The sequence below is a fragment of the Amborella trichopoda genome, chromosome 1 (genome assembly GCF_054954075.1).
Source record: "Amborella trichopoda isolate Santa Cruz 75 chromosome 1, AtrichopodaSantaCruz75HAP2 v2.0, whole genome shotgun sequence".
Taxonomy (NCBI): Eukaryota; Viridiplantae; Streptophyta; class Magnoliopsida; order Amborellales; family Amborellaceae; genus Amborella; species Amborella trichopoda.
Genome location: NC_142336.1, coordinates 5,119,438 through 5,145,502, shown reverse-complemented (window position 1 = coordinate 5,145,502; position 26,065 = coordinate 5,119,438). Strand labels below are relative to the sequence as shown.

Sequence of the window (26,065 nt, the reverse complement as noted above, 5' to 3'; positions counted from 1 at the left end):
AAACACAATGGTTTTATTTTTTTTTAAAAAAAGGTAATCAAATATAATATATTCTCCCCTGTTCAATTGTGCCCGTCAGGATATAACGACCGTTACATGTATTTAAGATCAATATGGTTAAATAACATTGTATTTGTATATAACAGCCCATGCATAATCGTTTAAAGGCCCATATATCAGTTTTCAGAGTTTTAATACAGGGAGATTATTTTGCGTCTCTTAAAAATATATTAGATCCATTGGTTTTTAAATAATCTCTAACAATTCAATTTAAAATAAAAATTCAATCGAATGAATACCCCATAAATTAGTTAGCCCAAAAGATTTCACGCTCTCAAGAGAGCAACTCCCTTGAGCAAACCACAGGAGTAATATGAAAAAGATAATTTTTAGTCCTAAAAATAGTTGGAAAGCTTTTATGGTCCTCCTACAACATAGAAGTTCTATCTTGCCCCTACCATCCAGCCGTCTATTTTTTATCAAGAGAGCCACTCACCATTTGATCTTAGATCCGATGTCTCAAAGTATTTTATTTTTAGTTTTTTTAATACAAATTTTCTGAATATGAAATTTAGTACGTGCAATCTTCTCATTGGGGTGCAGCTATAAAAAAATAGTAACAATAATTTTTCAATAAAATATAATGACCAAAATACCCCTTGAATCTTTCAGAGGTATTTTGGTCATTTTATTTTATTGAAAATATTTTTTTATATTTTTCGTTAGTGCGAGGAATGAACGTCCAAAATTTGAAGTCAAAATAGTTTATAGAAAAAAATTAAAAATAAAATAGTGTAGAAACGTGACATTATGATTCGGGCAATCTTAGCCCTCTATTAAAAAATAGACGGTTGGATAAGGGGGAGGATACAACTTCTATGTTGTAGGGAGAATATAGAAAGCTTTCTCAAATAGTTTAGCTTCTAACACATTATCTAGACCGTCTATTTCAAGTATTCATAGATCTGCTTGATAGCCACTATTTATGAAACTTTAAATTTCATAGGGGTAGCAATAAATTATCATATCATCACAAGACCTTATGATACTGAATTACATTTTTGACTTAGTTTTGAGGTGCACACAACTTCGAATTGGATTAGTTTCTCCTCAACAAATAATTGCTTGGGCCAACAAAATCCTACCTAATGGAGAGATGGTTGGATAAGTGACAAAACCCTATACTTTTCATTACAAAAGCAATAAACCGGAAAAAGATGAATTGTTTTGTGAAAGAATCTGTGGACCTATCAAAAGTGGAATTTGTGTTTGTGGAAATTACCGAGTCATCGGGGATGAAAAAGAAGACCTGAAATTTTGTGAACAATGCGGAGTCGAATCTATTGATTCTCAGCTATGAAGATATCAAATGGGATACATCAAACTGGCATGTCCATTGACTCATGTATGGTATTTGAAACGTCTTTCTAGTTATATCACGAATCTTTCAGATAAACCTCTTAAAGAATTAGAAGGCTTAGTATACTGCGATGTGTGATTTGATCAAAATTACAATTCTACAGATTCAGAATGAAAACCTGTCATCCCGTTCAATCCAATTGGGATGCCTCCAGCTCTGACATGTCTCTTAGGAGAAGTAACATGAAGCTCAGAATTATGGGTCTATTCAATACTTCCAAATGAAAGAGGAATTGATCCATGGTCGATTCCGTAGCGCATCAATCAATAGGGAATTCTAGTTGTACCTCGTAAAAAAAGCATCTTTTGTGGAACTAGAACCAGACATTGTATTTCTTTTAGTTTAGAAAGAGGTTCTGTTCAAATAAGAAGATATTACATGGTTACAGGAGTCTATCCATCGCATGTATGCTTCACTTCAAGGGACACCATAGCATAACCGTCGAGGCGAAGTAGGGACCTAAAAGATCGAATGGATCCCTTATGAATTCCAAAGAATTCTTTTAATTTAAGAGAATTCATCATTCGAAGGGAATGAGACTACTCAATAATTCCACTTTGTCGTAATTGAATGAGTCATTGAGGAGAAGAGATGAATCAATGAAATATGGATTGGCCCTCACAGAGAACTTGAGTAAGGAGTAGTTCTGGGATTTGTCTAGGGTAAAATTTGGGAGTGAGAACCCCTTTATTTGGTACAACTACTTGAGCCAGATGAGAGGAAACCTTCACGCCTGATTTTGAGGGGGGGATTTTATAGGAACTTATCTCAATTTCTCTTTTGCTAGGCCCATAGCCAAAAAACCCACTTTCTTACGATTACGAGGTTCATTCGAATATGAAATCCAATCTCGAAAATACATCATCCCACTTTTTTTACTACCCAATTCTTCAATCTATTTAGAAATAGAGAAATATCTATTGGAGCAGGTGCTATCAAAGAACAATTAGCCGATCCGGATTTGCGAATTATTACAGATTGTTCATTGGTATATTGGAAGGAATTGCGGGAAGAAAGATCCGCTGAGAATAAATGGGAAGATAAAAAAATCATAAGAAGAAAGGCTTTTTTGGTTAGACACATGGAATTGGCTAAGCATATTCTTAGAACAAATGTAGAACCAGAACGGATGGTTTTGTGCCTATTACCAGTTCTTCCTCCCGAGTTGAGGCCAATCATTCAGATAGAGGGGGTAAACCAATGAGTTCGGATATTCATGAACTCTATAGAAGAGTTATCTATCGGAATAATACTCTTATTGATCCATTAACAACAAGTAGATCTACGCCAGGGGAATAAGTGATGTGTCAACAAAAATTAGTACAAAAAAAAAGTCGTAGATACACTTCTTGATAATGGGATCTGTGGACAACCAATGAGGGGCGGTCACAATAAAGTTTACCAGTCTTTTTCAGATGTAATTGAAGGCAAAGAGGGAAGATTTCGCGAGACTCTACTTGGTAAACGAATCGATTATTCGGGTCGTTCTGTCATTGTTGTGGGCCCTTCGCTTTCATTACATCGATGTGGATTACCCCGAGAAATAGAAATAGAGTTGTTTCAGACATTTGTAATTCGTGGTCTAATCAGACAACATGTTGCATCTAACATAGGAATTGCTAAAAGTAAAATTCGGGAAAAAGAACCAATTGTATGGGAAATACTTCAAAAGGTTATGGAAGGACACCTTGTATTGTTGAATAGAGCACCTACTTTGCATAGATTAGGCATACAGGCGCTCCAACCTATTCTAGTGGAAGGACGTGCTATTTGTTTACATCCATTAGTTCGTAAGGAATTCAATGCAGACTTCGATGGGGATCAGAAGGCTGTTCATGTACCTTTATCTTTGGAAGCTCAAGCGGAAGCCCGTTTACTTATGTTTTCTTATATGAATCTCTTGTCTCCGGCTATTGGATATCCTATTTCTGTATCAACTCAAGATATGCTTATTGGCCTCTATATACTAACGATTGGGAATCGCCGAGGTATTTGTACAAATAGTTATAATCCATGTAACTACAGAAACTATCAAAATGAAATAGTTGTCGATAATAACTATAAGTATACAAAAGAGAAAGAACCTTATTTTTATAGTTCCTACGATGCGCTTGGAGTTTATCGTCAGAAACGAATCGACTTATACAGTACATTGTGGCTCCGGAGGCTGCTAGATCAATGCGTGATTGCCTCAATAAATAGAGAAGTTCCCCTTGAAGTTCAATATGAATCTTTGGGAATCTACCATGAGATTCACGAGCACTATCGAATAGTAAAAAGTGTAAAAAAAGAAGTCGTTTGTATATACATTTGAACCACTGTTGGTCATATTTCTTTTTATCAAGAAATAGAAGAAGCTATACAAGGGTTTTGTCGGACCTATTGATCTGGTACCTGAGTAATTCTGTGATACCCGTGAGAATACGGATATCTCCGGTTCAACAGGTATCACAATTCCAAAATTTGCACGTGAATCAATATCGAGGAAAAGGAAAATAAGTCTTTGAATCACTGATTGAAACTCATTGTCGAATCTTACTCACCGGAATATGGAGGTACTTATGGCAGAACGGGCCGATTTGGTCTTTCACAATAAAGCGATAGATGGAACTGCCATGAAACGACTTATTAGTAGATTAATAGATCATTTTGGAATGGCATATACATCACACATTCTGGATCAAGTAAAGACTTTGGGTTTCCGGCAAGCCACTCTAACGTCAAGTTCATTAGGAATTGATGATCTTTTAACAACGCCTTCTAAGGGATGGTTAGTACAAGATGCGAAACAACAAAGTTGGATTTTGGAAAAGCACCATCATTATGGGAATGTACACGCAGTAGAAAAAGTACACCAATCAATTGAGATATGGTATGCTACAAGTGAATATTTGAGACATGAAATGAATCCAAATTTCAAGATGACTGATCCTTTTAATCCAGTCTATATAATGTCCTTTGCGGGAGCTAGAGGAAATGCATCTCAGGTCCACCAATTAATAGGTATGAGAGGATTAATGTCGGATCCCCAAGGAGAAATGATTGATTTGCCCATTCAAAGCAATTTATGCGAAGGGCTTTCTTTAACATAATATATCATTTCCTATTAATAGTCAAGATTAATATGACCGCTTTATATTAAAGGTAAATAGTCTCATTCCATACTTTCCCATAGATAAGGGAATAGACAAGATAGATATATAATAAATTTACTGGTTAATTTATCATTTAATAAAATATCACTATTTAATATTGAAAAAAACGATTATATACTATAAGACTATTTATTTTTGCTACAAAGAGTTCACATTTATTCTTAGCCATTAGATATGAAATCTTAACAAATTAAAATAAACACAAAATTTGAATCTCCAAACCACAACGGTTACCAAATGATTGTAACCTTTTTCATTCCAAAATTAATTGCTCTCATAGCATACAATTCCCCAAAAAATACCAAAAACAATGAAGGCTTGCACTTGAGCTGGTTATGTTTTCATGCAATATTAAAAGGTAATGACATTGGGGTGAAGAAATAAGATTAAAGAAGGTGGTGAGAGAAGAAAGCTCTCATGCAAACACAAACTCTCATCATCGTCCCTGATTGTCTCACTGGCCATTGCCATTATGGTGACAGGCCATTCCCTGAGGAAGCCATTAAGGCTTCTCTCCACATACTCACATTTTTTATCCGTGCTCTTCTATCAGACTTCTCATTACTGTGGCCAGCCCAAGATCAAACCTCATTATGGCCTTCCCCAAAATTTGAAATTGGATTACTGTTATGGGTTTCCCCAATATTTAGATTGGGAGAAGAGGTGTGCTCATCTTCTAAAAATATGCGCAGAAACTGATTCACTCTCTAATGGTAGAAGTCTCCATGCTCACATCCACAAATCCATGGAAACCCGACCTGTTTTCCTATCGAACAGTCTCGTGAACATGTATGCAAAATGCGAAGCTTTGGAAGATGCAGAAATGGTGTTTGACCAAATTCCTGAAAGAGATACAGTCTCATGGAATACTATGATCTCTGGCTATATCTGGTGTGGCCTCGTGCTTCCTGCACTTCTCATGTTTAAGAAGATGCTATCCCAAGGCCAGCCCATACCTGATCGATTCACCATGACAAATTTGCTCAAGGTTTGCACTGGTTGTAATGATCTATCACAAGGTTCACAGGTACATGCGCTTCTGATTAAGTACAAGTTGGATCAAGACATTCATGTGGGCAGTTCTCTTATCAATTTCTACTGTAACTTGCATCAGATTCATGAAGCATTGAAGGTTTTTGATGAGTTGGAATTGAAGGATGTGGTCATAATGAATACTGTTATTGCCTGTCATGCTCAGAGTGGTAATTGTGCACAAGCTTTTCAAATTTTCAGGCAAATCATGTCCTCCCCTTTTTCACGACCTGCGAGAGCTAGCCTAGTTGCTTTATTAACAGCAGTTGGTAACTCGAAAACACCGAAACATGGAGAGCTGATTCATGGACTGATAGTTAAGACTGGGTTTCGTGATGAAGTCATGATAGAGAACTCTCTTGTAAGAATGTATCTTAGAGTGGGCTCCATGTGGGATGCTTTCAATATCACAGATGACTATCAGACCCAGAATGTGATGGCTTGGACCAGTTTAATTTCAGGCTATGCTGACCATGGGTGGTTTGAGGAGGCATGTGAATTGGTTTATCGGCTACATCATTCAGGCATGGCTGTGGATGGTTCCAATTTGGCTTGTGTGCTTGGCTTATGTGCCGAATCTGAGTCTTTGGACATGGGTGTTCAAGTTCACTCACTGGTACTGCGACTTGGCTATGGAAATGACATAGATGTGCAGGATTCCCTTGTAAATATGTATGCGAAATGTTCATCCATGTATGATGCAGTAAGAGCTTTCAATGAGATCCAAGGTGGGTGCGATTTGCTTTCATGGACTACGCTCCTTTCAGGTTATGTCTACTGTGGATTTTCAGTAGAAGCTCTGAGAACATTTTCCAAAATGAGAGACAATGGTGTCAAACCAGATAGTGTTGCCTGTGTAGGTGTTCTTGCTGGTTGTACAAGCATACAATTCATCAATCATGGAAGACAAGTTCATGCTTATGCAGTCAAGTGTGGGTATGATCTCAATATACAAGTAGAAACCGCTCTTCTTTCACTGTATGCAGAATGTGGGCGCCTAGATTTTGCCATAGAACTCTTTAGTAAGATGTTTGAACCTGATGTTGTTTCTTGGACGGCCTTGATTTCAGCTCACGTTAAGCTCGATCATAACCAAGACGCCCTCATTTGGCTTGTAAAGATGGTGCGTGAAGGCACAAAACCAAACAAGTTCACTCTTGCCAGTGCTCTCACAGCCTCTGCTAAACTGACGGCCATGGAAACAGGCAAGTTGATCCATGCCCAAATCATAAAAACAGGGGTCCAAACTGATTCCTTCATAGCCAGCAGTCTCCTAGACATGTATTCAAAATGTGGAAGCCTAGAAAAGGCAGTTTCTTGCTTTGAAGAGGCACCAAAGGGGGACATTGTTATATGGAACTCTATTCTTGCTGGCCAAGCCCGACATGGGAATGGTGAGGAGGTTTTGGGCCTCTTCGAGAAGATGAAAGAATGTGGAATGAAGCCAGACCATGTATCTTTTCTCTCAGTTCTATCAGGTTGCAGCCATGGCAGGCTGGTTGATGAAACCATGTTTTGGTTTAGGCGGATGAAGGTGGAATATGGTATTAATCCCAAGGAGGAGCACTATGCGTGTGTTGTTGATGCCCTAGGGCGAGCTGGAATGCTCAATGAAGCAGTGAAATTTGCTGGGTCGATGCCATTTGGGCCAGAGCTTGAGGTTTTAAGGTCATTGCTCAGCTCCTGCAAAACTCATGCTTGCATTGCTCTAGGTTTGGCAGTTGCAGCAAGAATCATGAAGTTAGAACCTCATGACCCTGCAACACTTGTGCTTCTGTCAAACCTGTATGCCAGCCATGGGAGGTGGGAGGAAGCAGAGTGGGTAAGGGAAGTAATTGGAAAGACATGGATGATGAGAAAGGAAGCTGGGCAGAGCTGGCTTCAGACTAAGTTTAGCTGATTGGGAAGATGGATTATCAAAGTATAGCTGAATGGAAACGAAACATGGATTTAGACTAAGTTCGATCACACTTAATTAGGCGGCATAAGTATAATGTTTGACTAATGCAGGGTTGAAATATGGGCCATGCATTAGTGACTAACTACATAATAGTCAACCATCACGAGAAAAAAAAAACTATGGCCGACAGTTTTAGACTTGTTGGCTCCTCATGCCGCGTAGTGAGATTTGTGTCCCACAATAGCGAAATGCGAACAATCGCTTTGGTGTTGGTGGATGTCCCAATACATTTGGAGAGTAGCATGCTCCCTTTCGCGTGGATATAATTTTCTGGATTTTGTTGGAAATTGTTGGTGGGGGTGAAACTGAGGCAATAAAAATATCAGTTTGCTTGAAACTTTAGCAAACAAATGGAGAGATTCTTCATATTTTGAGGCATGACAAATGCTCTATTTCAGGACTATTTTCCTATCATGTGCATAGAGGTTCTCCTTGCAAACTTGTTTTATATACTTCCCATAAATAATAATTGGGTTAACCGTATGATTGAAAAAGTATGTTTGGGTGGAGAGCTTTTTGTGCTCCCACAGAGAAAAGAACAAAATCTTAAATTCCTTGTCCTTAACAAATATCTGCCACATTCAATTTTCACTGAATACTCTCGCACCTAATTTTGGTTCGCATCAAGCATAACCATAATTAAAAATAGAAACTACTATTCATGAAACCGATCACAAATGAGAATGTAACAGGAAGTCCATGACATCCCACCAGAATTTTTAAAATAAATGCAACCTCCCCCCTGCACCAAGTAATCTGGCTGGATTGCTTTTTTCATGGTTACAGACAAAACAAAGCATGAATATTCTGAACACTTACAGCAATTTTAATGTTTAGAAAAAATAATCTAAAGTAAATTTCCCAAACTTATCTGCTTATTATGAGAAATTTGGAAAGAACTTCATATTCCAAAACTTCGTCAAACTTATCTAGTTTTTTGCAGTAATTTGGTGACCATGAACCAAGCTAGATTCACAGAAAAACCACAAAATGATACCAATTGAGAGGAACTCAACTAATTTGGTGAGTGACATTAAGTCAATTTATAAAAAAGAGCATGTATATTACTCAAACACAGAAACACATACATTTGCATAAGCACATCATAAGTAATACACACCAGTGATTCAAAAAGCGGACAGCCCAAAGCCTGGGCGGCCGCCTAGGCCGAATTTGGGGCCTGGATGATGCCCTTTTGAAGCGCTAATTCCCGGGTGCCCGCCTAAGCACTCAGAAAACCGCCTAGGCGGCTGCCCAGCCCCCAGACTTGGGCGGCCTCCAGGTCTTTCGCCCCGCCCGGGGGCGGAAATTCACTTCGATGGGGACATTTTTTGTCCATTTTTTTATACTAAAGGGCCAAAAATGGTGGTTTTAAGTTCATTTGAAACCTAAAATTTATTAGAGCTCATTTTAGAGAGAGAAATCTTCCAAAAAACTAGTTTTTTGGTAATTCATAAGGATCGAAGGGTTTCTCAAAGTTATGAGAAATTGATCAAAACATCATCCATTGATATTAGCCTGACCTTGAGGTTGCAGAAGAGAAAACAAAGAAGCAAACCACCATTGAAATAGAATAAAAAAAAGAAGAGAGAGATATAGCTGCTTATTATCTTGCTACATGGTTTTATGAAGCGAGCATTCCTTTCAATACCGCTCGCTTAAGCAACTTCTATGCCGCCGTAGAGGCAATTGGCCAATTTGGGCTTGGGATGAAATCTCCAACCCCATATGAGTTTTCAGAGCCTCTTTTGAAAGAGGCGGTGAGTGTCATGAAGGAAGTTGTAGAAGTTAAGAATGATGTATGGGCTCAGTATGAGGTTTCTATTTATGCTTGGAGTGATAGGAAGAGAATAAGTCAAATGAATTTTCTTATGAATTTAGGGACTTTTTTTTTAGGTCTATCGATGCCTCTGATCATATCCATGATGTTCATTACATATTCCAAGTTATAGAGAAGGGAATCAAGGAGGTTATGGAGAATCTTGTTGTACAGGTTGTCACAGACAATGCTACTCCTAATGTTGTTGTAGCTAATTTATTGCGCATAGCTTATCCTAGAATCTTTTGGACACCATATGCAGCACATTGTATAGATGTCATGCTTGAGGCTCTTGGCGGTTTAACCGAGATATCAGGTATAGTGAAGAAGGTAAAGGCACTTACAAATTTCATTTATGGCCACCATCTCACCCTCAGCATAATGCGTAGATTTACAAAGTCCTTCGTATGGTTGATAGTGACAAGCCTTCCATGAACTATATATATGAGGCTATGAAGAATGCAAAAGAGAGATAGCCCAAAATTTTAATAATGATGAGAACTGCTACAAGCTTGTTTTGGAGATTATTGATGAGAAGTAGAATAGGCAGCTATATCGGCCATTGCATGCAGTTGGTTGTTATTTGCACCTAGCTTGTTTTTATGTTGACAAGGATATACACACAAATGACACAATTATGACTAGATTTAATAACTGTACAGATCTGCTAGTCCCTGATACTGATATGCACGATATTATATGTACTGATGAGCTGATAAATACACGTGCTCATTAAAGTATTTTGGGAGTCTAATGGCGACGAGGCAAAGGGCCAAAATTGATCCAGGTACCATAGTATTAATATTCTTAATTTTATCAAGTTCAAGTAATCAAGTTTCATTTTTATAATTCTATTATTTATTTATTATTTTATTCTATATCTTTGCAGCCCATTGGTAGAGACAACATGGGTGTAGTTCTCCAAATTTACAAAAGTTAGCCATTCGGATCTTAAATCTAACTACTTCCTCATCCGATTGTGAGCGTAATTGGAGTGCTTTTGAAGGGGTAAGGCCGTCAAGATAATTTATATAACTGTATGAATAATACATGAACCTTAAATTTTAATCAGTTTCATTTGATTTTGTTAGATACATATAAAGAGAAGGAACATGCTTGAATCAAAGAGGCTCAATGACCTAGTCTATGTCAAGGACAATCGATTCTTGAAGCATACGTTTGCTAAGAGAGATAAGAGAGACTCCATCAGATCAAAAAATATGGACAATGCTATGGAGTGGTTAGTTGATAATGATGAGGTCAAGGGGTATGAATGATTAACATGAGACATAATTATGGATGCTTCAGGGACATCAGCTGATCTTCTTAGGGTCCCTAGATCTTCTGCACAGAGAATGAGGGTGGAGAAGGAAGAAGAGACAGATTCAAAAGAGATGGAGGAGGATGATGAATATCTCGAGGAGGGTGATGACTTTGATGAATATGATGCCAATGCAGCTGACTCTCATTTTTTTAATGATGAATATTGAATAATTATTAAACTTTGAACTTTGATTGAACTATTGTCTATTGAAGATCATTTTGAGTCTTCAAGTATTTGTATTTGTATTTGTATTACTTTCATTTTTGTTTTCTTCCTCATGGTGGTGTAATATTGTAATGTGTTTTGTGGATAGTGGATTTGTAGTTCCACTAGCTTGGTACTATTTAGTAACTTTGGTTTGGTAATTTGGTTGGTTGGTAAATTTTAAGTATCTATACCGACTTATGGTTATGCTTATCAACTTATGGAGCGTCCGCTAATGTGTAGTATACTTTGAATAGATTCATTAGCTTGTCCTCAGTCAAGTATTTCAATTTTCCCTTGGCACTAAGAGTAAATTTTAAGTATACTCTGTATATATACCTTTTTTTATTCAATTGGGCTGCCCTGATTCTCGACGACTTGGAGCCCCCACGCTGCTTCAGACCCGCCTAGTCCTTTTTGAAACACTGATACACACAATCCAATCAGCCATTAACCAATCCAATCCAGCTAGAAAGTTATATAAGGGTCTTAATATTCAGAAGAATACCAACTGCCTATCATCCATCCATTTGAGAGAAACAAAAGGAGGACCTCAAGCAGGAGGGCCCATAGACAGAGTGAAAGACCATGGCAACTGGTCATTTAGCCAATTCCTGGGCCTGTTGTGCCTGAGGATTGTCCTGTTGATAGTTGAGAGGCCTCCTGAAGCGCATGATGTGGGGCTCTGGCCTATGGATTGCATAGTACACCTACCCTCTTGATTGCTGTACTCCAATAGCCCTCCATTCATTCTGCAAGCATAAGGCATGTGAGCTTAAAAAGAAAACACTTCAGAAATTTAAAACAGGAAAACATAGATCTTAAGCATGAAAAATTACAAAGAAAACATGTGAAATTTGAAGTTCTGAACACGTAATCACAAAACAGAAAGAATGCATGGTCACTCTTAGATCTCCTCACATTTAAAAGCTTTTCAAACTAAAACCTGACAGACATTTAAGAACGTGGTTCACTGCATGTTTAATGACATTCTATTTTTTATGATGAACTATGCATCCATATTCCATGTACACAAAAATAATTCCAAATATCTAAAATAATAATGACAATAATATGCAAGAGTTTCAGAGATTAGCCCGATAGAGTAGACCACACTAATTAAATTGAAAACAAGTTTATTATTAAAGAACCTTGAATATAGATATCATAACAACAAAAAACACCATGGTTATAAAATATCAATTCAAGGATACTTGAACCTCAAAAGTGAATAAGAGATTTAAAAAGGATGTGATAATGAATGCAGAAGCATCTGCAAGAACGAATATAATATCTCAAAAATTACAAAACAACAAAATGCAGATGCAAGTGTTAGGCACCATCCAATTCAGGCCAAATTTTGACTCTGAAAAAAATTAGGTGCAAGATGTAGCAAACTCTTTGATATAAAATATTATCTATTCCAAGTTAACGCTTAAAGGTTAAGTGTGAATAACAAAAAGAGTGATATAAATGAACATTTCGGATTCCAAATAACAAAAAGAGAAATGACCAAAGAGAAATGAAGCATTTTAATGGGATACCTAAAAGATGAAAAGCAAAAAAAAAAAAAAACGTAAGTAAAAGATGAAAAGCAACTGACAAGGAAAACAAGATCATCTTACATTATTTAATAAAATTCATGGAAAGCAAAAAGAATAAAATAAATATTAACTTAGCATACTAAAACAATATTGAAACTCTCATAAACTAAAACATCTCATCATCATCATCCAAACCTTATCCAATTATTACAAATTAAGACACCTAAGCAGCAATATTGCTAGTCCTTTAGAATGTCGATCACATAATTATAAATACTGTCTTAGAAACATCTCAAATCACTTCCCGTTTTCTTTCGAGAAATTATAAAATGAGACCATTTACCTTTGTTACAAGGTGGTCACATTAATCTTGACCATTAGATTTTAAATTGGGTGGCAGCAATTATTCCATTGACCAAGCTCAAACTTCAAAAGAAATTTTCTCGAACTTTGGGACACATCCAAGCTATCAAATTTCACATCAAATGGTTATAGGAAATTATAACCACCTTGTATCAAAGGTAAAAAGTTGTAACCTCCTTGTATCAAAGGTAACTGGTGTCATTGTATACAATCCCCTTTCTTCTAGTGTTTCACCAAAGTGACGTGTCTAGATGGTCACACTATATACAGGTAAAAATGTAATATCCTATCCTTTTTTGAAAAAACAAAAGATAAACGAATGAAAAGATAAGCTTGTAAACTTTTAATTTTAACATAATCATGACAAATAGTTGAGATAAGATTCAAATGATGATAATGATTTGCAGCTGCTCACTTTTTTAGTTGAGATAAGATTCAGATGATGATCATGATTTACTTTTGGGAAATGTTTTCTCTCTATGTTTTTCATTATCTCACTTTTTAAGTTGAGATGATGTTTTATCTCTATGTTTTTCGTAATTATTTTTTAAGATTTAAAATATGTATGAAGGAAATTCAAAATATCCTTAAATTTAATTTCGCCCCTCTTGTTTTTGTGTTTTAAAAAGGAAATTATTAATAATATCTTTAAACTTTCTAATAAATATTACAAATACACTAATATTTCTATTATTTCTGCTCATCTAATTTTTCTCCTTTTTGCCTGTTCCAAAACTGACAGACCTAATAGATCCAAAAGACCCCAAGTCTACCAGCTTTAAAGACCTAAGTAGCCTATACGGTGCATCTGCTAGGGCCAATTATCCGTAAAAGCCCCAAATCTTTTTTTTAATGGGTGTGGTTTGTATAGAGCTGAGGCTCTAAACAATCAAATTGGAGCCCACCTTCAAATAGTGTCGAGAAAATTGGTTTCAACACTGAAAATCTTTGTCATAGTTTAATTATAAAATTTAAAGCTTCAAAAATAGTGTAGATCAACCAGATCTATGAAAACTTGAAAAACGTGAAAATTGATAGTCCAAAAATGCGTTACAAGATGTAGTATTTCCAAAACTTGAAATCCATTTTTTCTTATGTCCATGCATCTTGATGTCGAGATGATCAATTAGAAGATATTTGGGCATCAAAACAACCTCTTCTAGTGAAATTTTTGAGTTAGGCTCTAATTTGATTGTTTAGAGCTTCATCCCTATATAATCCTTTCCCTTCTCTTATATATCGCACTTGTGCACAACTCAAATAGAGATATATAGGAAAAGAGTATGGGCTCAGTGCTTGACGATTTGCAATGACCTAGGCTCAATTCCTACCAAAGATAGGGGTCCTCTCCGCTGACTCACCCAAAAATAAATGAAGACAGATAAATTGATCCAAGGTTTTGAATTTAGCATTGCTTTTACCTTGCTTTTCTTACTTTCAGTTTTGAAAAAAGCTTATATATGGTTGCAATAACTTTTACCTGGCTTTTCTTCCTTTCAATTTTGAAAAAAGTTTATATCAGGTTGCAATAATCTATGGTAACTATTTTATGTGGACGGTATCAGTTGAATACTATCTTAAAAGACATGTCATATAACCTTGCTTTTCTTCCTTTCAGTTTTGAAAAAAGTTAATCTAAGGTTGCAATAATCTATGCTAACTATTTTATGTGGAGTTATAGATTGGATTTTATCTTAAAAGACATGTCATATATTGATATTGTCTTAAAAGATATGTAAAATCTAAAATGGATTGAGCATCACTTTTACCTTGTTTTTTTTCTTTTCCGTTTTAAAAAAAGTTCATATAAGGTTGCAATAATCTATGCTATCTGCTTTATGCAGACGGTATAGATTGAATAGTATCTTAAAAGTCATATCATATATTGACACTGTTTTAAAAGATGTATAAAATCTAAGACGACCTTATACAACCGCACCATTCAGTTTTTCCACCATTCAATTTTTCCATAGACTGATTAGGTCCATGGAGGCCATTTTCTATATAGGTCATTTTGGGAATTGAAAAACGAGATAATTTGATAGATATTTCTAGTGATTTCCTTTTTTTAAAGGGGCGAAGTTCATTTTTGTCATAGTGAGCAATACTTCATTTAAAATGTTTCTTTTTTTCAAAAATAATGCGATTGTTAGTCGTGATTTTTAAAATGGCCTAAAAAACCTCACCTTAGAAAGAAAGTATTTCCATATCACATATATTCTCAAAATAGGTTTTAAAAAACATTTAAAATTTGTCTTAAATGTCTTCCATTTTGTCATTACTTTCCTTCAAAATTTTCTAGATTTGCTTTTAGACTCACCAATTCTTGAAAGCATGCATGCAGTGCCTTCAGAAGGATGGCTTGGGATCAATGTCTTCGAATTTCAGAATTCGGAAGAAGAAAAACAAGATGTTTATATAAAGGATGGTTCGAGATCAAGGTCTTCATGTATGTATGATTTGAAGTACTAGAGGTTTTCTCTAGAGGATCATTTTATTTTGATGTGTATGCCTTCCATCTAAACCTAGGGGAGATGGGAGATGAATTCTAGTTTGTTCTATGACTCCTTGATAGACTTCATTTTTGTGTACTCTATAAGCTTGGTTTCAATTTTTGTTTTTATAACTGGTTTGTTCCCTCTGATTCTGGGTTTTTATCTGAGCTTTTTATCTCCCTATCTCGAATAATCCATTTGCGGTTTTCATAGCTGGTTTGTTTCGGCTTTTGATTTATTTCTAAAAAAAAGCTTGGGTTTGGAGATTGGGTCTTTCATTTCGAGGTCAATTTTGAAGTGGGTTTCATCTGGTTTTAGGAATTGTGGCTAAATTCTCTTTAAAATGTGGGGAAATGGATGTTGTTATTGGGAAAGAAAGGAAGGAGAATCCTGTAGAATTGTTGTGGTATTTGCTTGGACGTCGAGTAAGAAGAAGCATGTAAAACCCTTTTCCAATTGTGGATTATTTGGGTGGAATTCTTTGATCGGCCATTCTAACCTTCTCAACCTCTAAGTACTTGGGAAATTATCTGAAATATATCTTAACTTTCGTCTAATTGGAACAAAAAAATCCTAAACTTTCATAAACCTTGTTCACACCATTTTTTCCTCATTTTTGACATTTTTTACCTAAAATGGCATTCACTTATTGACATTTTTTTATGCAATATAGCCGTCAAGGTAGTCATATTACCGTAATGACCACAACCATAATGTTCACTGAGTGTTACGATACTATAAGTACTGTTATTCATGATACATCTTATATGGCACTTAGGTGCCTCCCATTCCATCCCCACCAATGTGAAAACAAAAAAAAAGATGAAGAATAGCAATGCCCCTATAATATTTTCATTTATCTTCTCTTTCATGTCTATCTTACAAATTAGAAAGATAATCTTTTTTGACAAATAATTAGAAAGATATTCTTTCCGTATTTTATCTCTCGCTGCACAACACTTTTCTTTTTATCTCTTCTTGTATCATATGCGAATATATCTTTATACTATTTTTTATTTATCTTCTCTTTATCTTTTTTAATTTGAGAAGATATCTTCTTAAATCTTTCTTTTTCAAGATTCTGGGGACTTTTTAAAAATGGAAACTCCCTCTCTCTCACGTAACTCTCTCCCTCATACCTGTACATATCTTTCCAGATCTCTTAAGCATTATTTTTAAGAATCACCTCCTATCCTATTTAAAAGGCACAAAAAAATTTAGGGGTTTTTAAAAACGAAAGTCCATCTCCCTTTCTCTCACGTAACTCTTTCTCTCGTACACCCTTACATCTCTCCCTACCTCTTAAACATTATTTAAAAGGTACCAAAGAATTTAGGGGTTTTGAAAAGGAAATTCTTTCTCTCCTCCTACGTAACTCTCTCTATCTTTATCTCCCTCATGCAATAAAGGAAGTAAATATATAGAAAATCCCGCCATCTCTCCCAAGTGTAGAGATAAATATGAGGAAGAGATGTTGTGATTCTAAATATAGTGAAACAAATAGAGATGACAAGGATAAGTTATCCTGCGATGGATTGGGTTGCAATGTTTATCAAGTCACCTTCCCCATTCTTCCGCTTTGTAATAAGGAGAAAATACAATTATCTCACTTTAAATACCATAGTAGATGATCAATTAATCACGGTGCATAGAACTATGCTTTGGAACAAGGAAAAAATATGATTACCTCACTTTAAATACCATAGTAGATGATCAATTAATCACGGTACATAGAGTATTGTGATGCTAAAGAAAACCTTCAAGCCCAAAATTGAGAAAAAAGGGTATGGATGAGCTTTATAAAAGTTTGGGGTTTTTTTCTCTACTCTGGGTTTATCGTTTTGTGTTTCTTTATTTGATTGAGGATATAATGGTTGTTCCACTTATTTGTATAAATTAGAGTAATTTTTTCCCTGGTTTGAGCCTTTAGTTTCTTTGTTTGATTGACTGCGGATACGATGGTTGTTCCACTTATTTGTTTGTTTCTGGTTTAGGTCTTTGTATTTTTTTTTTTATCTCTCTTGAAGATAATATATCTTTTTGCAAATCACTTCTTCTTTTAATTTCCTTCCATGTGAGATGGGTTTGATATCTTAGAAGAATATAAGCTAGATTTAAGATGAAATGTCGGGGTGTATGTTTGTGTTTTTCTTTTTTCTTTTTTGTGGGGAGGGGGGTAGAGAGAGACTAAGAGAGGTGTTCAATAGAGGAACTTTATATGATAATGTTGAAAACCTAAAATGTAGTACCTTCACAAAAAAAAAAAAAAAAACACTAAAATGACCAAAAGTGTTAGGAAGATGTAGAAAATTGATTGATGTTCTTTGTGGAAAAGGATTTAAGAGGAGATGTGGAGGTTGGACTTGATATAATTCTTTTTCTTTTTTTTTTCTTTTGTTCTCAACAAGAGTACTTTGTCCAATTATCCACTAGGCACCAGGGAAACGATGTATCTCCCATAGCCCAAGGAATGTTGTTAAGAGAGTGGCCTTTAAAATGAATATTGAAAAAGTGTCAAGAGAAAAGATATTTACATGATCTTAATTGATCTAGAAAAAAAAGCTCTTGACAAAGTTCTTCGAGATTTTTATTTGATGGATATTGGAAAAGAGAAGAGTCTCCAGATACAACTTGACTTGATGAGAAATATGTACGAGGAAGTGTTAATTAGTATTAATTGGGCTAGAATGAAAACTTTCCAGAGCATTTTTTCAAAAAAAAAAATTTTGTGATTGTTCTTTTTAATGAAAAGAGTGTACCTATAAAAATTTGTGTTAAACAAATATCTCTGATATGGGTTTTGAAGATGGTTGCATTATACTACTATACAACCGTTACATGAAATCATTCCCTTTCTTTTGCATTGATCTTAGATGAATTTTTTGGGCTATTTTTAAATGACAATGCCCCTCACAATCAAACACGCTAAATTTTAAAGTTCAAAGCCTTTATTTGGTCTGGAGTTGAAACCCAAAGTGGAATCACATTCAAATTACTGAACCGACATCGATTCATCATGTTGAACCAAAGTCGAGGCTGGTTTGGCACTTGGAGCACCATACTAGTTTTGGTTCAAAATTATTTTCCTTGGCTGGTTCAACACTGGAAGCGTCAAACCTCCTTTTTTTTTTTTTTTTTTTTTTTTTTTTTTTTTGCCCGGTCTCGCTTTCATTCTACGCAATGGAGTCCAATGTCGGTTCCCTGTTTGGAGTGCCAAACTAAAATTTAGGTTTCAAATTTAAGCTTAAAATTTAACGTGTTTGACTGTGAGGGGCGTTTTCATCCAAATGACATAAAATATTCACCAGGGTTTAATGCAAAGCAAGACCATAGTAGGCTTTTCAGTGTAAAAACAAAAATATTAGGGGGTCGTATGTGTAGGAAATCAATCCAAGGGTTTGTGTAGTATTTCACTAAGGCAAACAAATATACCAATTGGGGTATTTCTATTTTTACAAAATATTCGAACATTACCAATATCAATTTCCATCTTCGAATTCCCAAGTTCTTGAGAGGTGCTAAGTTTAATACCTTGCAATAATCATACAGTAATAAGATTGACTTGCATGCTTATAAGATATCCAACTTGTATTGTGATCAATATGATCTAATTGGTATTAATAAAGTTATTGTTTAGGCACACAACCAAGCCATTATCCTGCAATATGATCAGAGAGGGATATGTACTAATTAATTTAAGAATTTATATAATATTTATTCAAGAATATGAATATTGAAATGACATGTAATAATTAATTTAAGAATTTATTTATATATTTAAATTGAAATTTCTATGTATTTTTTAGAAGCTCAGCCTGCGGCATTCTAAGAAATTTAAGAGGTTCATGATATTTATTTAAGATTTCCTTATTTATTTGAGATTTTCTACCGGTATCTTTTTTCACAATTCGCCTATTAGATTTTCGGTCATTTAAAAACTCTTGTTCTCACATTTATCTAATAACCTGTAAGAATTGATCAATATTTTTTTTTCTGATCTTGTATAGAGAATGCAATATAGTTAGGAAAATCTACATGATATTTCATTCAAGTGACACTCTTGGATCTTATATTCTCTAAAACCTTGCATCTACCATACATAATGAAGCTCAGAAGCTTCCTTTGCATTCCTTTCTTTATCATGCCTTTAATTTAAGGAAAAGTATACCTTTAATTTAAGAAAAAGTATACAAAGAGATCATTTATTTTTAGTACAAAGAGATCATAATCACTCTTGCCTATCAAGTTTCAAATCGGGTGGTTCTAAAAGTATCATTAACTAGACTCTAGTGAAAAATATATATATATATTCTCAAACTTCGTTACATATCCCTAACAATCCGATTTGAAATATAATGGTTAGGATTAATCATGACCTCCTTGTAACAAAGATAAATGGTTTTACGATATACAAACCCTCAATTTAATACAAATCAATGGATTGGACTTAATTTAATACAAATCAATGACTTGGGAAAATATATCTGTAAAACATGCCATGCTTAGTTTGGCTCCTGTAGCCCAGTCCCATTGCCCTGAGATGATCCATAGATTCAACTCAATGTCATGGACCTCAACTATCTCTTTCTTTTTTATCCTTCCATATTTGCCACCATGGCCCAAATTTTGCTGCTCTGTTCCTTTCAAAAACTTTTTATGTAGTTCTGAACAAGCACCCATCAAGCATAACAAGGCAGATACTCTGTAATCCACAAAAAGTATCAGCCTTCTTTATTAATTCTCAAAGTTAGGCAACTTTTCAAGTATTCACCACCTTTCTGTTATGCTCATCTCAAGAAAACATAACCTTAAGGCTGCAACAAGAAGCCCCTACCAATTGACCTACAAATTCATTCTCTTAGATATCACCAGAAGCCTCTACAAGAACAGTCCCCTTCCTTAAAATGATGAAACCGACTCGTATCCCTCACTATAATCTCGTGCTCCAAAACCGCCGACATGTACTTAATCGCGGTGTGGCAATCCCCACAAACCCGTAGATTCTTCGCTATCCTTATTGGCATCCCTGCAGGTGTATTTAGCACACCATATGCAACCGCGAGCTTTTCACTATGCTCAGAGAGAAGCCACCCCTTCTCCTCTTCATCCACATCATGAAGAGCAAAGCTGGTCTCTGGTACATAGCCCATCCCCTTTATCTTCTCTATTAATGACCTCAAAACTTCGTAAATTTTATCAGAGTCTGGGTTTGATCGATCGCCTACATAAAACGTAGCTGTACCCGACTTCCCCTGAACCCAGCTACAGCCTGGTCTCTTCCTTATTCCAGCCTTTCTCATCAGAGCTCGAACTCTCGCTACATCTCCCCATCGACCTGCATTTGCATAAATATTCGAGAGAAGAGTGTAGGTGCCTGCATTCTCAGAGTCGAGTTCCATGAGCTTCTGAGAAGCTAACTCTGCAAGCTCAACATGAGCATGGGTCCTACAGGCACTGAGTAGGGCGACCCAGACCACTGCACTAGGCTCCATGGGCATTGAGCCTATGAGGACCTGAGCCTCATTGAGCCGGCCTGCACGCGCTAGAAGGTCCACCATGCACGCATAGTGCTCAACCCCTGGCCTCACGCCAGAGTCCTTTGTCATGCTATTGAAATACAGCCATCCATGGTCGACGAGCCCTGCATGACTGCATGCGTACAAGACCACTAAGAACGTTATGTCATCAGGTGGGAGCCCGGCTCTTCGCATGCTCTCGAATGTGGCTAATGCCTCAACGCCTCGGCCGTGCAAGCCATAGCCAGTCATCATGGTAGTCCATGAAATAGAGTTTTTATGGGGCATATAGTCAAACACCTTTCTAGAATCGTTGACGTCCCCACACTTCGAGTACATGTCTATGAGGCAGTTTGAGATGAAGAGAACAAGGTAAAACCGGTGCCTGAACACAAATGCGTGAATTTGCTTGCCGATGCGGAGGGCAGAGAGGTGAGCACATGCGATCAATGCGCATGATATGGTGAAAGCATTAGGCGAGGCCTTGGCGGTGAGCATTTGAGAGAAGAATTGCAGGGCTTCATTGGCGTGCCCATTTTGAGCATAACCACCTATCATCACTGTCCAAGTGACCACGTTCCTCTCCGTGAATGCCACCGAGTCGAAAAGCCTCAGCGCGTGCTCGTAGTCCCTGCATTTTGCGTATGTGTCTATCAGAGCATTCTTCACCATGAGGTTGTCACACCAGCCAAACTTTGTAATGTAGGCATGGATTTCTCTACCATGAAGCAATGCACCAGCAGAGGAACACGCAGAGAGGAGTGAAATCAATGTCACATGGTTTGGCTCGGCGCGTGCCACCTGCATCTCACGAAAGACTCGCAGGGCCTCGGTGCCACGACCCCTCTGAGCATACCCTGATATGACCGCACTCCATGTGATAACATTCAAACCAATCTTCAAGGCCTCCATCTTTGCCATGAGTTTCATCGCTTCCTCACATCTCCCATTTTGTGACAACCCGGTAACAATCGAATTCCATGACACAATGTCCTTAACCCCCATGTTCTGAAACACAGAGAGTGCCTCTCCCATTAGTTCGCATTTTGCATACATATCGATCAAAGCATTACCCACTAAGACATCTTCAGAGAGCCCATGCCGCATTGTATAAGCGTGTATTTCGCAGCCCGAGCGACCAGCTCGCAAGGTGCCACACGCAGGAAGAACATTTACAATAGTGACCCTGTCGGGCTTCGGGTTCTCATGCATCATCATGTGAGCAAAGACATCAAGTGCACCAGCAGGATGATAATTTTGCGAGTAGGCAGCGATGAGGGAGTTCCATGATATTGCGTCCCTTTCAAGCATTTCATCGAAGACTTGGTGCGCGACTGAGATTTCAGAGCAGCGAGCATAGAAGGCTATGAGGGAATTGGAGACAAAGATGTTGGATACAAAGCCGAGGGTAGCGGCAAGAGCATGGAGCACACGGCCAAGAGAGATGAGAGAGAGAGAGCCGCATGATTTGAAAAGGAAGGGGAAGGTGAAGTTGTCTGGGTTTAGAGAGAGAGAGGAGCGCATGTGTTGGTAGAGAGAGAGAGCCTCGGTATAGAGGCCGCTGTCTACTCTGTGTTTGATGAGGAGGTTGCAGGCGAAGACTGTGGGGCGACATGATGATGAGGAGGAGGAGGAGGAGGAGGAGAGTTTGCGCAGGTGACGAGAGAAGTGAGCGGGGTAGCTTGCTCGTAAACCACGTAAGCGCACCATAATATGTCATGTTCCCTCTCTGATATTTATTTATGGACTCGGTTTTTATAAGTCCTAGGACTCATGTGTAGATATGCGCTCTCTCTTCCTTATATTTTCCCAAACCGGATCTGATCCAAAAATTAAAATATCTATATATATTTAATTATGAGTAATGATCCTATGAGACCCATGTGCATAGGATTCCAAAAAATCACCATTAAATTTGACACAGATCTCTAAAAAAGTTATCACCTAAATGTGGGACTTGATTTTTCTAGAGATCTATGCCAAATTTAATAGTGGGGTCCTACACATATGGGCGTGAAATGTCTCATAGGATCATTACTCTTTAATTATATTTAAATATATTTTATATATTGGAACTCGAAAAATATTATCGAATGCGAACCCAAGCCCAAGCCCGACTGGACCCGTTCGAAGCTACACTCGAATAGTGATTGGGTCCAAGATTTGGACACGAACTCGTCCCATCAGGTCTAATTTTTTGCACCCATACCCATACCTGAATCGGGTTTACACCTCGGGCCCCGGATCCGGTCCGAGTCCATTGCCACTTCATAATGCATTTTGCTTCCTTGAAAGTAGAGGAGGCAGTTGGGTTGGGTCAACCATCCAACCTAACATGGGTTCAGACCTGGACACAAATATTGGACGCAATGGATCGGTCCTAGTCTAAGTGACCTGGACCCAACTAGGGTCAGATATGAGTCTAGGTCCGTCATGGACCTTATCGGGTCAGTCGAGCCAAGGTCCACCAAACCGATATTTCTATATAATACATGTATATATTGCAACTCTATTTATATATGGGAAAAGTTTATAGAGAGCCGAGGCTCTAAACAATCAAATTTAAGCCTACCTAAAAAATTTCATTAGAAGATGTTGTTTTGATGCCCAAATATCTTCAAATTGATCATCTTGACATCAAGATGCATGGACATGAGGACAATTTGGATTTCAAGTTTTGGAAATAGTCCATTTTGTTACGTATTTTTGGACCGTCAATTTTAAAGATTTTCATAGATATGTCGATCTGCACAATTTTTGAAGCTTTAAACTTTATAAATAAATATGAAAACATATTTTAAGGCTATCACAAAGATTTCCATTAGCGAAACCACATCTCTCGACACCATTTGAAGGTACGCTAGAATTTGATTGTTTAGAGCCTAGGCTCCATACAAACCGTACCCTTTATATATTATAAAACATAATTTTCTTCTATTTAGACACACACCACCAGGTCAGATCTGGTGAAATAACCTAAACGCTATGGGCATTTTGAAATTAAATCAAAAGATATGAGTGAGGTGTTTAATTTTTAATTTCTCATAAGTAATTTGATAAATTTCCCTTTTTTGCATGGGTGTGATCTATATAGAGCTGAGACTCTAAACAATCAAAGTAAAGCGCCCCTTCAAATAGCGTCGAGAAATATGGCTTCAATACTGGGTATCTTTGTGATAGCCTTAAAATATATTTTCATTTTTAAATATAAAATTTAAATCTTCAAAAATACTGTAGATCGAGCAGATATATGAAAACTTGAAAATCTTGAAATTTGAGGACCGAAGAATGCGCTATAAGATGCACTATTTCCAAAACTTGAAAAAACAAATTTCTCATGTCCATGCATCTTGATATCGAGATTATCAACTTAAGGAAATTTGAGCATCAAAACAACCTCTTCTAGTGAAATTTTTGAGGTGGTCTCTAATTTGACTGTTTAGAGCCTCGACTCTATATACACATTGTCTTGATATTAGTTTATTCAAAATTTATTAAAGGGTACAGTTTGTATAGAGCCAAGGCTCTAGACAATCAAAGTAGTGCACACCTTCAAATAGTTTCGAGAAATGTGGTCTCAATACTGAAAATCTTTGTGGTAGCCTTAAAGTATATTTTCTTCTCTAATTATAAAATTTAAAACTTCAAAAAAAATGTAGATCAAGCAAATCTATGAAAACTTGAAAATTAATGGTCCAAAAATGCATTACAAGATGCACTATTTCCAAAACTTGAAATCCATTTTTTTCTCATGCCTATGCATCTTGATGTCAAGATGATCAATTTGAGGATATTTGAGCATCAAAACAACCTCTTTTAGTGAAATTTTTTATGTGCACTCTAGTTTGAATATTTAGAGCCTCGGCTATATATAAGATTTTTTCTTTATTAAAATACGCATCATTTTCCAACTATTTAACATTTTGCCCTTTTCTATTATTCCTATTCAAAATCATTTGTATTTTGATAGATAATTTGAAATTCAATCAAATATATAAATAAGTCCTTAAATAGTTAATTGTTGGGTTTATGTGGCGTTTAAAGGCCTTATGATTGTGCAATGAAAATCATTTATTATAGTAAAACATAAACTTAGTGGGAGTGTGGTCCCTCCGGGACCATACTAAGTAAATGATGTTTGCTGATACTAGACTATGCTTGACGATCTAGGCCAATCGGTTGGAAAACTCAAAGAACCTGAGCATAGAGAATAAATGATGTTTGCTGATACTAGACTGTGCTTGACGATCTAGGCCAATCGGTTGGAAAACCCAAAGAACCTGAGCATAGAGAACAAACCGAGAAGGGTTTTGGGTTATCCCTTGATGAGGTTGAAACTTATGCCTGGATGAGTGAGCCAAGGGACTATCTAACCCTTGTGTTTGATGGTAGGCCTACAGAGATGGAGGCCAAAACCTCATCCATGATTCATCACACGGCATGAATATCGATAGATCATTCGGGAAAGCCAAATATCCACCTTTGGGTGAAGCGTATGAATGTACGAGAGATACCCCTATGCACCATGGAGCAGTGGTCGCATCAGATCGTGGTGACTTTGACTCGCCTCTAGAGGAGGACATATAATCCACAGACTGAGATTGCAACCCCTTGGCTCATCGGCCAGACTTTAGTGACCCGCTAATAAGCCACTACTTGGACTGTGGGTTATGGGAAACATTTGGTCAGTTCGATAAAGCAAGTGTGGTTTGTATTCCACAGTTGAAGGTGGAGTGCCCCATGATCGCTGATGAAATTCCTAAGCCATATGGATCAATTTCTCATCATATTAATTTAATTGTGTTCATTTTATTATATAAATTATTTTAGATTTATTATTTTAAATTTTATGAGGCTTTTAATATTTTATTTATAATTTTTTGGACTTATAAAAATAAAAGTATTCATTTTACAAAGTTATAAAAATTCAAATAAAGTTTTAAATTTTTTCTTAATTTTAAAATTTTTTATAAAATGTCATGGGGGCCCATAGTGCACATGGGCCCGCCATGTGGCAAGAGATGGGGCCTACACGTGCCACATATGGGTGGCACGCCCCACCCCTTTGGATCCCTTTTTTGGTTGCTTTGTGATAAGTTTTAAAAGTTTGGAAAGTGTATCTTATGACATGTGATCCATTAGTAAATATTGACCATATATTATCTAAATGAGATAGCATATATTAACTTGATATTATTTGATATATTCTTGTGGAATATATGATATGGCTTAT

General features: G+C 36.6%; 2 protein-coding genes, 1 long non-coding RNA gene and 1 pseudogene across 4 annotated transcripts; 3 read left to right on the top strand and 1 right to left on the bottom strand.

Moving 5' to 3' along the window:
* Window positions 1-1,042: 1,042 nt before the first annotated feature.
* On the top strand, window positions 1,043-4,575 carry LOC148783495 (DNA-directed RNA polymerase subunit beta'-like; annotated as a pseudogene). Its single transcript, XR_016047205.1, has 2 exons — window positions 1,043-1,494; window positions 2,184-4,575. The product of XR_016047205.1 is annotated as a DNA-directed RNA polymerase subunit beta'-like (transcript).
* Window positions 4,576-4,892: 317 nt separating this feature from the next.
* Window positions 4,893-7,904, top strand: LOC18426110 (pentatricopeptide repeat-containing protein At5g39350). The gene is made up of 2 exons (XM_020662338.2): window positions 4,893-5,602; window positions 5,690-7,904. The coding sequence occupies exons 1-2, from the start codon at window positions 5,048-5,050 to the stop codon at window positions 7,505-7,507; spliced, it is 2,373 nt and encodes a 790-aa protein (XP_020517997.1). The 5' UTR covers window positions 4,893-5,047; the 3' UTR covers window positions 7,508-7,904.
* Window positions 7,905-10,042: 2,138 nt separating this feature from the next.
* On the top strand, window positions 10,043-11,104 carry LOC148783494 (uncharacterized). Its single transcript, XR_016044457.1, has 3 exons — window positions 10,043-10,173; window positions 10,276-10,394; window positions 10,478-11,104. It is a non-coding gene; the product is annotated as an uncharacterized LOC148783494 (long non-coding RNA).
* An 8,484-nt stretch (window positions 11,105-19,588) lies between these two features.
* Window positions 19,589-22,851, bottom strand: LOC18426109 (pentatricopeptide repeat-containing protein At5g16860). The gene has a single exon (XM_011622140.3). The coding sequence runs from the start codon at window positions 22,540-22,542 to the stop codon at window positions 20,182-20,184; it is 2,361 nt and encodes a 786-aa protein (XP_011620442.1). The 5' UTR covers window positions 22,543-22,851; the 3' UTR covers window positions 19,589-20,181.
* Between the last annotated feature and the right edge of the window lie 3,214 nt (window positions 22,852-26,065).